The 13,675-nt window shown below is 37.2% G+C and overlaps 1 protein-coding gene across 1 annotated transcript in view; it reads right to left on the bottom strand.

Annotated features, from left to right (window-relative positions):
• LOC138701984 (uncharacterized) overlaps positions 1–13,675 on the bottom strand; it is a 95,772-nt gene that overhangs the window by 13,703 nt on the left and 68,394 nt on the right. Inside the window, exons 3-6 of the mRNA XM_069829415.1 lie at positions 12,334–12,596; positions 10,216–10,423; positions 5,080–5,460; positions 2,630–2,784 (exon numbers count right to left, since the gene is read on the bottom strand). Coding sequence (XP_069685516.1) covers positions 2,630–2,784; positions 5,080–5,460; positions 10,216–10,423; positions 12,334–12,588 — 999 coding nt within the window. The 5' untranslated portion in view covers positions 12,589–12,596. The remainder of the gene's footprint in view (positions 1–2,629; positions 2,785–5,079; positions 5,461–10,215; positions 10,424–12,333; positions 12,597–13,675) is intronic.

The raw sequence follows: 13,675 nt of genomic DNA, 5'->3' as shown, positions 1-13,675 counted from the left end.
TAAGTCGTCTTTCTGTTGCAGAATGGTACTTATTAGCGTCTTTCCTACACAGAATTTATCTGCAAGCACCACAAACACTGGTTTTAGTTTTTTCCGCACATTCGATAATTTCAACTTTTTCCAGTATTGTCAAACCTTCACATTTAGGCGGCATGTCTCTCGAAACAGAACAACTGATTGAAGTGAAGAGAATAATCCTACTAATCCTATCATGTGTCGAATACAATTTCACGAACGCAGAAACCTTGGACTTACCAGACAGGTTAAATTTTATGATTTTGTTTATCCACCCACTTCCAGCTAACAAGGGGTAGCTGGTGGGCTTACAGTAGCCAACGAGACTCTTATTCAATGGTTGATCTGTTTGAACTTTTTCTATTGTTAATTTTCAAAATTGTAACATTACGTTTCGAAGAGTGGATCTCTCTTCGAAACGTTGTGTTACAATTTTGAAAATTAGCAATGGAAAGAATTCAAACAGCTCAACCATTGAACAATTCACCATTGATCTCTCCCCCACTTCATTCAAATCAAGAACCTTATTGTCTTCTTTCATGTTAAGGAATTTCTGTACAGTTCTCAAAACTAAATTTTCAATTTTTGTAATGCATTATGATCTTGTTCTGTTCGCAGTCAGATGGTAAAGCAAGCCTTAGGACTGTAAAACACCTGTCCGTGTCCATAAACGAGAGTTGAATTTATCTTCATTTCTATATTATTTCAGTTGGGACATAAAAATCTGTCCGTATATGAGGAGTGTCTATATCTTGGGGGTGTCTGTAAGAAGAGGTTTCGCTGCATTTCGTTGCATAATGATACAATTTCCTTCTTGTCTTCACTCAAGCATTTTACTAATTCAATGGTGATTCCATCTACTTCAGTTGCTTTCCCATTATTCATTTCTCTAAATGGCAGTTCAACTTCTTCCCTTACAATACAAAATCTTTTTTAGTGTTCTGATATGGCTGTTTCATGTTTAAATAATAAGTCATGTGGACGATTCTCTGTCTCATATATCTACTCTTCTACATATTTCTCCATCTGTCCTTGTTTGTCTGTTATTTCATTTCCTATTTCGTCTTCTTCTATCAACCACATGGATTTTCTGTTCTTATTTGTGGAGTCCATACATTTTACTTCGTGGTACATTAAATTAATCTTTTTTTCTCTCTAGATTCTCTATTTGTGAATTTCGATTAAGTTTGGAGGGCCTAATTAGTCAACTTTCCTCACCTACACGTTTGGGGCTCTCTCTCTGGGGTCTTTTAAGATGCGAAAGAAAGAGTGGTGTGCGGAAAGCAACAGGAAGGTACAGCATTAATTATCACTCTCAAGAAAACTGCAAACATGAGCTGATGATTCCTATTGTAATATATATGAATGGAATTAATGTAAAGAGTTTGTCTAAAATACATCCAAATTTATTTTTACTAATTTCTTTATTCAGTGATAATGGTGATGGTGAAGAATAGTCCATGTTGAATCTTTTGTACACTACTTTCAACACTTGAATATAAATAAATGATTAAATGGCGATCTTACTCGTGTTAATTGTGTAAGCATGTGCGGCTTACAGCTGTTTCGGTGCTTCTTCACACCATCCTCAGAGCCTACTAGATCTCGGCGTCATCTCGAACTTCACTGCTTGTTGTGTGGGTGCGTTCGATTGTTGAAAAGTGTTGAAATATGGTGTCAAATAGTGTGTGTGTTCTGAAATTGATCTGTGTGTTGAAAATTTCATCAGGGTGTGTTTTAGTGTGTCTGTATATTTCATATTGTTCTAGTGTGCTGAGTTTTTGGTTTTTGGGTTGTATGTGTAGGATTTCCATGTCTGTATTTATGTTATTGTATGTGTGGTTAGCATTAGTTATGTGTTCGGCATAATATGTAGATGTATTGTGTCCTCTGGTTATTGCTTTAATGTGTTCTTTGTATCGAGTTTGGAATGATCTGCCTGTCTGTCCAATGTAGAAACTGTCGCAACTATTGCATGTGAGTTTGTATACGCCTGTGTGGTTGTATTTATTTGTTTGTGTTGTTTGTGTGTTGAGATGTCTTTGTAGTGTGTTTTCTGTTCTGTATGCTATGTTGTATTTCTGTTTTCTGAATGAGGATGCGATCTTGTTTGTGTTTTTGTTTTCGTATGTTACTGTGATGTATTTCGTGTGTTCTTGGGTTTGTGTTGTGTTTTGTGTGTTTTTGTGTTTGTTAAGTTTTTGTTTTGTCTTCCTTATGATGTTGTCTATTATGTTTGGGTTGTAACCATTTTCTTGTGCTATGTATTTGATTGTGTTCACTTCTTCATTGTAGTGTTGTTGGCTCATGGGTATGTTGAGTAATCTGTGTACCATTGTCCTGAATGCAGCATGTTTGTGTTGTGTGGGGTGATTAGATGTGTTGTGTATGTGTGTGGTGGTGGTGGTTGGTTTTCTGTATATTTTGAAGGTGTAAGCCGCACATGCTTACACAATTAACACGAGTAACATCGCCACTTAATTAATTATTTATGAAGAATAATGATTAAATGATATTGATAATGATATATAAAAATAATAAACAATCTTAAAGATAAAACACCAAGTGAATAAGAGTATGCCACTAATAACATTGCAAATTAATTAACATATACCTTATACTGAACAATCGTTTTAATGAAATGAGCAGGCTCGAATTTTGGAACTGTAACAATTTTCATGCCGAAGTTCAATGAAGCTATGGCCAAACCAAGTAATCCATAAATGTGGTAAAAGGGCAACAGAGCAGGAAGTACTTCCTGAAAGTCACCTGAAACAAGAAGAGAAAGAATAGAAAAAAAATCAATTTCCTTTTTGTGTGTAGGGCCTAATGTACAACAAAAGCAATGATTTGTTACAATGAATATGAATAATCTGGACATTATGCATAATAGTTGGTTATTATGAATAATAACTGCTACAGTTGATTAATATAATAAATGTCTTCAAATTGATCAGTTATTGGATATTATACAGATAGTGTCTCATAAGTAGACTTCGTTGAATTGCCACACGCAGCATGCAATCAGGTTGCCGATGTACGGTAGTATAGAGGAGGTGAGCGACTGCCCGGTCTCGTAGTATAAGCAGTTCATGTTAAGAGTTGTGACCGGTCCAAATAGATAGAGCAGCTACAGCTAATGTATACCTATGTAAGCACTTGTTTTTGCATTAGTGTGGTTGGAATAGTCAAAGCTTAACATATGTTCAGTGCAGACAAGAATTCAATCAAACATGCTACAATGAGAGTGTTGCTGTTCCAAACAATTGCCCCTGGAATATCCTTACCTCCGCAGCTAGTCTTGACCCGTTGGAAAACGTGGTTGGATGCTGTTAATTATTATGCAGAATATTACGGCAAAATAATGGAGGTAATTGATGCATTGGATAGCACAGACAGTTCCGCTGTTGCAGCTGTAAAATCATTGCCTGAACAGCTATTGGAAGATATTCTGTTCATTGATTCTAATTTTAAAATCGTGTTCATAAGCATCACCCTGTTAGAATCGTCTAAACTAAAACTCTTAGAAGCCCTTAATATAGTGTATAAAGTATCACAAATCGTTACCCAAAATAACAATTCACTAATTTCAGAAAAAGTGAAATGTAAGGTGAGAAACATTATTGCTAAAAAATTCTGCCTATTCACAACTTCGTATTATAAATGATGTACTATCAGATCACGACAAGACGTCTGAAGTTGTACTAAAAAGTAGTGACTTCTCGTTCTTCAAATATGTACGTATTACATTTTCCCAATATAAAAACTGTTTGAGTGACCATCGAAGGAATTTCACTTTGCAGTCGCTCAAAATGTACGTAACTCTTGACTGCAATGCACATATTCATGGATGATGAGTATCTTACATTGAATTTTAAGAGTTAATATATCTCACTACAAAATAATTGCGTATAATTTACATGTTTAGACATTTCCTACTTCAATGATCATTCATTATATTTCTTGAATGCAGGATACAGGTTTTATTGTAACCGCAGTATACTGTTCAGTGTTTACACCAGAGGCATACTCCATTCACTGCACGTCCTCTTCTCATACAGTCTATACCGCGTGCGTAGTAAACCTTACGATTCACGTGGCAATTGCACGGTCTACTCATAAGTAATGTCGGGTTTTGAGCAACATTTTAGTTGGAGTTTGTTGTGACAAGACATTAATCCAATCTTCAATCCATTAGATTCTATGGTGAGCCACCTTTCAGAGAGGTCTCATCCTGCGATGGTACCAGTTTCTGATTTTTGATGCAAAGAATTTGGTGATGCCCATTTCAGTGACTTCCAAATTTTGGAAATTTCTTCCACGCAGGAAGTGGGCCATGGATCGAAACAGATGACAATCTGAAAGCACAAGATCAAGGCTATATACCGGGTGTAGTAGCAATTCGATTCTTCCCAATTCCTGGATTTTTTTCCATGGTTGTTCAAGCGATATGGGGTCTCGCATTGCTCTGTTGCAAGAGAATTCTATTTTGATTAACTTACGCTGGGGCTGTTAGTTGGGAGGCAGGAGGGAAAAAGACCTTTGGGGAGGCCGAGACGTAGATGGGAGGATAAGATTAAAATGGCTTTGAGGGAGGTGGGATATGATGATAGAACTGGATTAATCTTGCACAGGATAGGGACCAATGGCGGGCTTATGTGAGGGCAGCAATGAACCTGTGAGTTCCTTAAAAGCCATTTGTAACTAAGTACGTAAACGCTGGGTACCTCGCTCTCTATACCATCACAGATGAATGCCTGTCTAAAAGATAGTACACAACAGACACGTTAAAAGTAATTTTATTTTGTATGTAGGGTTGCTACACTCGGCCTGAGGTCACATTTAGCTAACTTTCCTATTCAAAAGATATAATAAATTTTTCAAGACTTATATCATAAGTAATTTATGTGAGACTAGATTTTATTTTTAGAATAAATTGATGCTATAATATGGGTTTAAGTGATAACATTCGTAGTTTTGTGAAACTATGTAATACCGATAACTGAAGTTCTATCTTACGTCAAAAACTCAACAAACATAACTATAAGTAAACAGTGGACTTACTTGTTGCTCTTTCTGCTCCAACTAGTTTAGGCTCAGAACATATTTGCAAGCAGTTGGTGACCAGGTTTCTATGTGATAACATCACACCTTTAGGCAATCCTGTTGTACCACTGGAATATGGCAGTACTACTACATCATCAGGATTGAGCTTGTGATTGGAATGGAGATTGGATACATCAATATCCTTGTGTATCATTTCTTGTAAATTGATTGTTCCCTGAGGAATAGAATTGTCTTCAATTCCAGGTGAGATAATTACGGGAATCTTGCTTTTTCGCTCAGGCTCCAATATGCTCAAGGCCTTTGCTACATTGGGATAGACTTCTGGTATTGTCACAACGCCAATGGCACCAGAATTTCGAAGTTGCTTTTCTATTTCGCCTGAAATAAAAGAAAATATGTTATCAATGTTTCAGCACTTAAATAATTAATTAAAAGTAATATTTTATTATTTTATTGATAATTCTTTTGTTCTTCAATTTCATAACTAGATAGTGGAACTTCATGCAACTGCATGTTTTCATTGATTTGGCATAATGGAGAAGTAAAAGTGGATCTTTGCCGACCATAGTTCTTACGTTCAAATAAAGTCAAGTTTATTTTGCATAATTGCATATTTTGAGAGCTTTCCCTTTTAAATGCACAAAAAATATATTTTTATTTTCCATATTAAAATGCATAAAACATTTTTTCTTGTTTTGCCCGTTTTATTATCTAATTTCAAATTTGTATCTGATAAAAATAATTATAATTTCCAACAAATATAAAAATTATGTGAGAAATAAAACCAATAATTAGTTAATTACTGTTGAGAGCATGACATTGCTGCAATGACAATGGCTACTTCTCTCTGGTGTATAAGTTGGGTCGTTTTCCAGTTTAACATGAGGCTAACTCTGTGAGGGGATTCAATCCGGCATCAGAACTGGAATCCAGTGTGGCTTAGTGGATAAAGCGTGAGCACATAGAGCTGAATACCCGGGTACAAGTCATGGTGCCACTCCACCCATCCTTCATCATATGCTAATGCAGAATTCCTGCACGGAAATATCATACATACTTCGGTACATCACAATATTTTTATTTTTTTTTATTTTATTGGTTATTGTACGATGCTGTATCAACATCTCAGGTTATTTAGCATCTGAATGAAATGAAGGTGATAATGCCGGTGAAATGAGTCTGGGGTCCAGCACCGAAAGTTACCCAGCATTTGCTCGTATTGGGTTGAGGAAAAACGCTGGAAAAAATCTCAACCAGGTAACTTGCCCCGACCAGGATTCGAACCCGGGCCACCTGGTTTCGCGGCCAGACGCCCTGACCGTTACTCCACAGGTGTAGACCATCACAATATGATATGCGTGAATAATCACTTAGTGATTTAAGACGGCGCTCATTCCGTCAGATCCCGGCCACTTAGTCACTCGTAATGAGTGCACCTCTGCGCATAGTGTGTTGGACATTGTGCCACTGTCACACATCTGTGACACAGTGCATGAGGGTTGGCCACTAAAGGGAAACTAAGAGGTGGAACTTAAATTGAGAGGATTCAATCCGGCATCGGAACTGGAATCCCGTGTGGCTTAGTGGATAAACAGCGTATTCTGAATATCACCAGTCCGGTGGCATCAACGATGTCATGTTGCAGCGAAATAAGGAACAAAACTGCTGGAAAGATCGATGGCTGTCATGGCGACTGTACAAGTTGTTGTCTGTGCTACACTAGCAAAATTATGCGAAATTTTCGTACTGCCTTCTCGTTCAAAGAAAAGATAGCATAAACAATTTATTTCTTGAACCGGTAGTAATAACGGGTTCGTTGACATGTTCGCTCATAAGCTATTAACATATTGTTTTTACGTTGTGCTCATTACAAACAATACAGCAGAACTAAAGCAGAACACACTGCCATGACACAACAGTGCACGATGTTATTCGTCTGCTAATTCCCGCCCTATACAAGAACCAATCAGATTCACTGATGGCGGCTGATGGAGACTGCCACCACCTCTGCAATTTGATGGCACCGGTGCGACACCGGTGGAGCATCAATGCCGTCATCGGTGGAATTCGGAACACCATGATGCCATCAGATTGCTCACCGATGAGATTCGGAATACGCTCAAAGCATCAGCACGTAGAGCTGAAAACTGGGTTCGAGTCGTGGTGCCGGAGAGAATTTTTCTTTGCTCCACCCATCCTTCATCATATGGTAATGCAGAAATCCTGCACGGAAATATCACACGTACTTTGGTATATCACAATATGATATGCGTGAATAATCACTTAGTGATTGAAGACGGCACTCATTCCGTCGGGTCCTGGCCACTTACTCACTCATAATAAGTGCACCTCTGCAATAGTGTGTTGGACACTGTGCCACAGTGCATGAGGGTTGGCCACTAAAGTGAAACTAAGAGGTGGAACTTAAACTAAGAGGATTCAATCCAGCATCGGAACTGGAATCCTGTGTGGCTTAGTGAATAAAGCGTCAGCACATAGAGCTGAAAACCCGGGTTTGAGTCCCGGTGCCTGAGAGAATTTTTCTTTGCTTCACCCATCCTTCATCATATGGTAATGGAGAATACCTGCACGGAAATATCATACATACTTCGGTACATCACAATAATGTTTATTCTATTTCCTACAAAAATGCAGGACAAATATTGGAAAATGAAGAAAACGTGCCATCTGCAGATTTAAGTTTTGTTGATCATATTGGATTAGATCAATGGCGATACAATAAACTTACTGCAGAGGACATTGTGGGTGTTTTTGTCTCCATAGATGGTGAGCCACCAAAATACCGTTATGTTGTGCATGGCAGACAAGGGGGACCAAATTAAGCCCTCAATGTGATCTGATTAAATATATCACCTCCTCTTCCCTGATAAATCATAATTGCAATACAGTGTCCCATGCCAGCAAACCAAGCCCACTAGAAAGATTTTACTTCAGTTTGTACCATTTTGGATTGCTTTTCGTAACCATTTCTCACACATTCATAAGTCACACAAATTAATCCAGCAATATTTGGTAGTAGATTAGTATTGTCTGGAGGAATGCAAAAATTACAATTGAGGACCGTTTTTGCAAAACTTGCTAACTGAAAAAACTAAATTTTACAGGAGAGACAAAACACTATATTAAGCAAGTTCTGCTGTATGTCTCACTTATAGCAGAAAGCAAGTTTTGAAAAAACGATCACACTTTGACACAGTACAATGAAGAGAAATAACCCAGTTTTACTAAGACGCTTTGAACATCATGTAAAGGCCTGCCTAATGTTAACGAATCCATCAAAATCTCAATTTTGCAAATTTTACAGTTAGTAAGTTTTGCAAAAACGGTCCTCAGTTCTTATGAAAAGACCGAAAGGTATTACCTACTGACAAAATAAGAGGTCTATAAGATTTTTTAGTCTCTTGATCACTTCAGCAAGATCTCTTAGTGGGGAAAAAGTGATTCTGCCCTCTACATTTCAGGGTAATTCACGAAACATGCAGCAGCTATACCAAGATGCTATGTCTTTTGTTCAAAGCATGACAAACTTGACATTTTCTTAACTCTCACCTACAATCCACTATGACCTGAAATAGCTACTGCACTACTCCCACATGAAAAACTCGCTGATCGTTCTGACATTGTTACTTGCGTTTTCGCATTGAAACTCAAGAACTGAAGATGGATGGATAGATTCAAGAAAAAGTATATAGCATAAAAAACATTCAGAGGGAGTATGTTTCACTATTATGGAAGCAAATAAATTTCAAAATGTCTGGTATTTTTCATTGAAAATAAATCTGAACTATTTTTATTTGAACTTCTTATGGACTTAGTTTGCAGCATTTGCTGCATAAGCCACTAATTTATTTAAATCTTCTCAACATTACCATAATTAATAATGATGTATATAATAAATAAAAAATAATTTGCTGACTTTACTTAAATCTGTGATAAAAACACAAAAAGTTCAGTTACTCGCTTCAAGGCAAAACTGCTTTGTGAAGAAGAAGAAGAAATGTTGAAAACCACAATGATATGAATTCAGAGTAATAGTAGAAAATACCATTTCATGATTTCTTTAATGAAATTGTCTCATGGGTGGAAGGAAGGTTTGCTAAGAAAACTCGTCAGCATTGCTAGCAATGTCAATGCCATTATGTGAAAAGGAATTTAATGTTATAAAATTAATCAAAAATAAATTCAGATCTTCTTTATGATGATTTGACTTGAATATTTAGATGCAATACACTGGTTTTCAAACAAAACAAAGTTATACAGACACATTAAGGGAAATGAATGGGAAGGAAACTATACAGGTAACCATGCTGAATGTGGCGAGATTCAACCAGATTGTATTGTAGAAGAAAGCAAGTGATTTTCTAAAGAATTGTGCTGACTCTTATATTTTTGGTCAATTTGTCCAGCCCTGCTTACCAATCCGAGGCTAGATATATGCTAATGAAGGGATGTCACAGACTCAATACACACTCATCCCAAACAGAGAATGTGTGAGCTGCAGACATTTTGGTAATAGTTATAGCCTTTTATTGTTTACTTCATCATACTTATAGAACGCTGAAAGCATAATAAATTATGTTGTAGTAATAATAATAATAATAATAATAATAATAATAATAATAATAATAATAATAATATCCCGTGGCGCTACAGCCCATGAAGGGACAAGACCAACCAGCAGGCTGCTGACCTCACGTCCACATGCCGAAGCAGAGGTGGACGATCATCCAACCAGAATGGAGGTATCGTGTGGTTAGCACGATGATCCCCCCAGCCGTTATATCTGGCTTTCGAAACCGGATTTCGCTACCTATCGTAGCTCCCCAAGTGCATCATGATGCTGGATGGGCACTGGTCCCATACAATGGGCGAAATTTCATGAGAAAATTTCTTCCCCCATGAGGACTCGAGCCAGCGCGCATTCCGTAACGCGAATCTGAGGCAGGATGCCTCAGACCACGACGCCACGGCACGGGACTTACGTAGTCATATTCTCAAGAAATTTGATCAACTTCCTGCAAAGAGTTTTTCTTTATACTTCATATGAAAATCGAACCAATCACATTGTTGGTAGTTCTCATCAGACTTCATACTTTTGATATAACAACATACCTGCAGTGAATGCTGGGTTCACCGTAGTTACTATTATACCACACTCAACGGCTCCGAGAAGCAGGATTGGAAATTCTGGAAGATTGGGAAGTACAATAGCTAGTGTATCTCCAGGTTTGAATCCAGCTTTTAGGAGAGATGCTGCAAATCTCCGTGCAATTGCTCGTGCTTCTGCGTAAGTATATTCTCGACCCGTGACAGCACAACTCTGAGGAAGGAAATAAACAGTGCAACATAATTCAAACATAAGTAATTTTACGAAGTTTTGCCTAAGAAAACTGTGTAAAAATCACCTGCTATCGTAGCTCTACAACATCCTTCTAGACCAATTGATAAATAAAAATATGAATCGGAATAATTTCGTGTGTATTTATTTTAGAAACCTCAAACTTTTGTCACTTTTCATTAATAATTTTGTTTCTCTGCCTATAACCATCGGAGTTGATAAAGCGTCGTCAAATAAACCAATCAAAAAGTTACAATATATTATCTTTTCAATACTCCAATACAGAGACATCTTCACTTTGGTTACAGATGGTTGGGAATTGAATTTATCGTTAACAAGAGACTGGATTCCAGTGGCGTAGCATGAAATTTTGAGCAGGGAAGCTAATTCAAGTTGTCTTTCATGCAATATGAGAAAACGTATTACAAAAATACAGTCTTAAAATAAATAGTAGTCAATTTCAAGTCAGCAGTCGAAGATTGGTTGGAACATCGTAAGTAGCACCAATAAGGATGACCTCAAATGATACGTAATAAAATATGATTTCACGGTTTACACATATCTCTTAACAAATAGACACGTATACGTATAACATTAGTTCACTCCCTGTCATACTTACAGAAATCACAGTATTAGTATCATTACGTAAGTATGCGTTTGTCTTTTGGTTGTGTCCTTCATTGACAGCAAGGGAGTCGGTCATTTGTTTTTTAAATCACACTTTTGTTCGTAAGTCAGTCTTGATAATATAATTGTCCTAAAAAAAATTCAAGTAAATTAGTGTCAGGAACTGTTATTTCGCTCATTATTTATTATATCAGCCACAATGCACACTAACACTTCAACTGAAAACAACTGACGAAAAGGGATAACTCGGAAACTACTTATTTTAAATGTTAAAGCTAGCTTCTTTGCGAGCCTTGCGACTAGGGTAGCTTAGTTAGAAAGGGATGGAAAATCTGCGGGGTGGATTACACAGAAGAAACCGGTCTGCTTGGAAGCTGGTGTGTGCAGGCTTCTTGTTTACTGCTGCATCACAAATCATCCTGAGCTGCCGCATCGCAATATTTAACGCGTAAATATAAATTCTATTAAAATTAATAAATAATTTTCTCCATAAACTGCAGGTTTATTATGAAATTATTATTAACTGGGGAAGCTAAGCTTTTAGCTTACATTGACGCTACGCCACTGCTGGATGCCACTGCTCCATAATCTGCCTTTTGGACTGCTCGAAATGATGTATCCATGTTTCATCGCACGTCACAATTTTTTTCAGAAATATATTTCATACAGTCAAATAACAATTCTTTATTTTATACCATTGCATTTCCTAATGAGCTTCGAGATCCATCTTGAATAAATTTTATGGTCGGGTATCGAACCCGGGACCTTTAGTTAAACGTACCAACGCTCTACCAACTGAGCTACCCAGGAACTATCACCGACCCATTTTTCCCCTCTATATCCTCTATATATGGGCTGTCAGCCCATTTTGAAATCTGTATATATATATATATATATATATATATATATATATGCTATGTATTATGCTGTAGTTTTTTATATTCGCACAATATATGTGTTCAGTGCAAAATTTGGCCAATTATACCCAATTTTATTGCAAAAAGGGAGTAGCTTTATTATTTGTTTATATTTTATCCCCCCTAAATTGCTGATTGTAATAAATGAGTGAGTGGTAAAATGAAACTCCTAGGTATTTAGGTCTTACTCTGAAAAAGGAAAGATGCTCTGTTAAATTGTGAATTTTTTAGAATGTTTTTGTTGTTTTCCACAATTTTGTAAACATGGAGCTACCGCCTTTTTTGAGGGGTACGTTCAACTGTAAGAATTTAAAATGGTCGCAGATAATTTCGTTGTTCAGTACTCACCAGGGCTATTTGATCTGGTATTGTGTCTACCATTTCCCAGACGAAATCAGGCAGACTTACGTCGGGCACTGAGATTGATTTGTATGGAGATTTGATTATGTTTTGCTCCTGAGTAGACTGATGACGAACGAAGTCATTGTTAACTGTTGCGAAGTTTCCAGCAGCCACAACTCGCCCTGTCGCCGTGTTGTAGGGTTGTCTTACTGCAGTTCTGACGGCCCTGCAACCCAGCCTCAAGCTGCTCCACGCGTTCATTTTTGTACCTGCGCAAAAGAAAACCATGCTGAACAAGAAGCAGACCCATGACAGTGGTGTAAAAGCTCAAAGACTATGCTAAGTCCGGATTTTAAATTTTCACACAGCGTAAAATTGTGCTTTTATCAATGACGGTTTGTGATACACATGTAATTTAGAGGTGTTTGCATTAAATTACAGTATATCATATATTTTACATTCTGAAAACTATCTTCAAAGCATGCAACATGGATTTAACGCCAGCAGAGTGAAATAAGTAACGAAATATGAGAAAGGGGGAGGGGGTTCTTTTTAAAAATAAATTACGAATAAAACATACTGTATGTCTTTCTTTGCTAACAATGCTTTTCACTTTTCCTGAGCAATTTCCGAGTGATCAATGTGCATGCATAGCCGCCAAAATTTATCTGGCGGGCATTTTGGGCGCGGGCGATAATTTCCGGGTAGTGTATCTCGCGACTCCTATCTGCTAGCGCTCTGATTCTGGCGCCAAACGCCAAAGGTTTAATTTGTAATTCAGTGTAAATATAAAATATTCTTTGTTTTTCTATGATAAATTATCTAGCTTTAATTAGTCAGGTAATCTTTTCATACTTTGATTTTTATTGTAATTGTAAATTTAATACTAATTGTAATTTTATTTGTAATTGTAATTGTAAATTTAATACTAATTGTAATTTTATTCTTCATATTATAGTTGGAATCTCCTGGTAGAGGGGCAGAGAAGGCCTGACGGCCTTATCTCTGCCAGGTTAAATAAATAAATACTAATACTAAATATCTCGTCTAGATGTATCGATTTAAGCCAAACGTATTGATGTAAAACCCACGGCTGTTTCTCCGACACAGCCACACCCCTATTTTTTTTTCTAGATTTTTCCCAGCCGTAAGATGGATTTCAGGTAATGCCATGGCAAATCTTCTGGATTGGTACAATCATCACATTACAGGACGCACAATGGACAACTGTAAGCCTGAATGTATGGATCTATCCATCCCGGATCTGACCGCCAGCGCTGTGCATGATTTTTTATCTCGTATGTCACGTGGCAGGGTAGCGATTCACTGAGGACGTAACTTGACTAAT

The sequence above is a fragment of the Periplaneta americana genome, chromosome 6 (assembly GCF_040183065.1).
Source record: "Periplaneta americana isolate PAMFEO1 chromosome 6, P.americana_PAMFEO1_priV1, whole genome shotgun sequence".
In the NCBI taxonomy this organism is placed as follows: domain Eukaryota; kingdom Metazoa; phylum Arthropoda; class Insecta; order Blattodea; family Blattidae; genus Periplaneta; species Periplaneta americana.
Note: the sequence above shows the minus strand (reverse complement) of the source record. Positions and strands in the feature narration are given on the sequence as shown.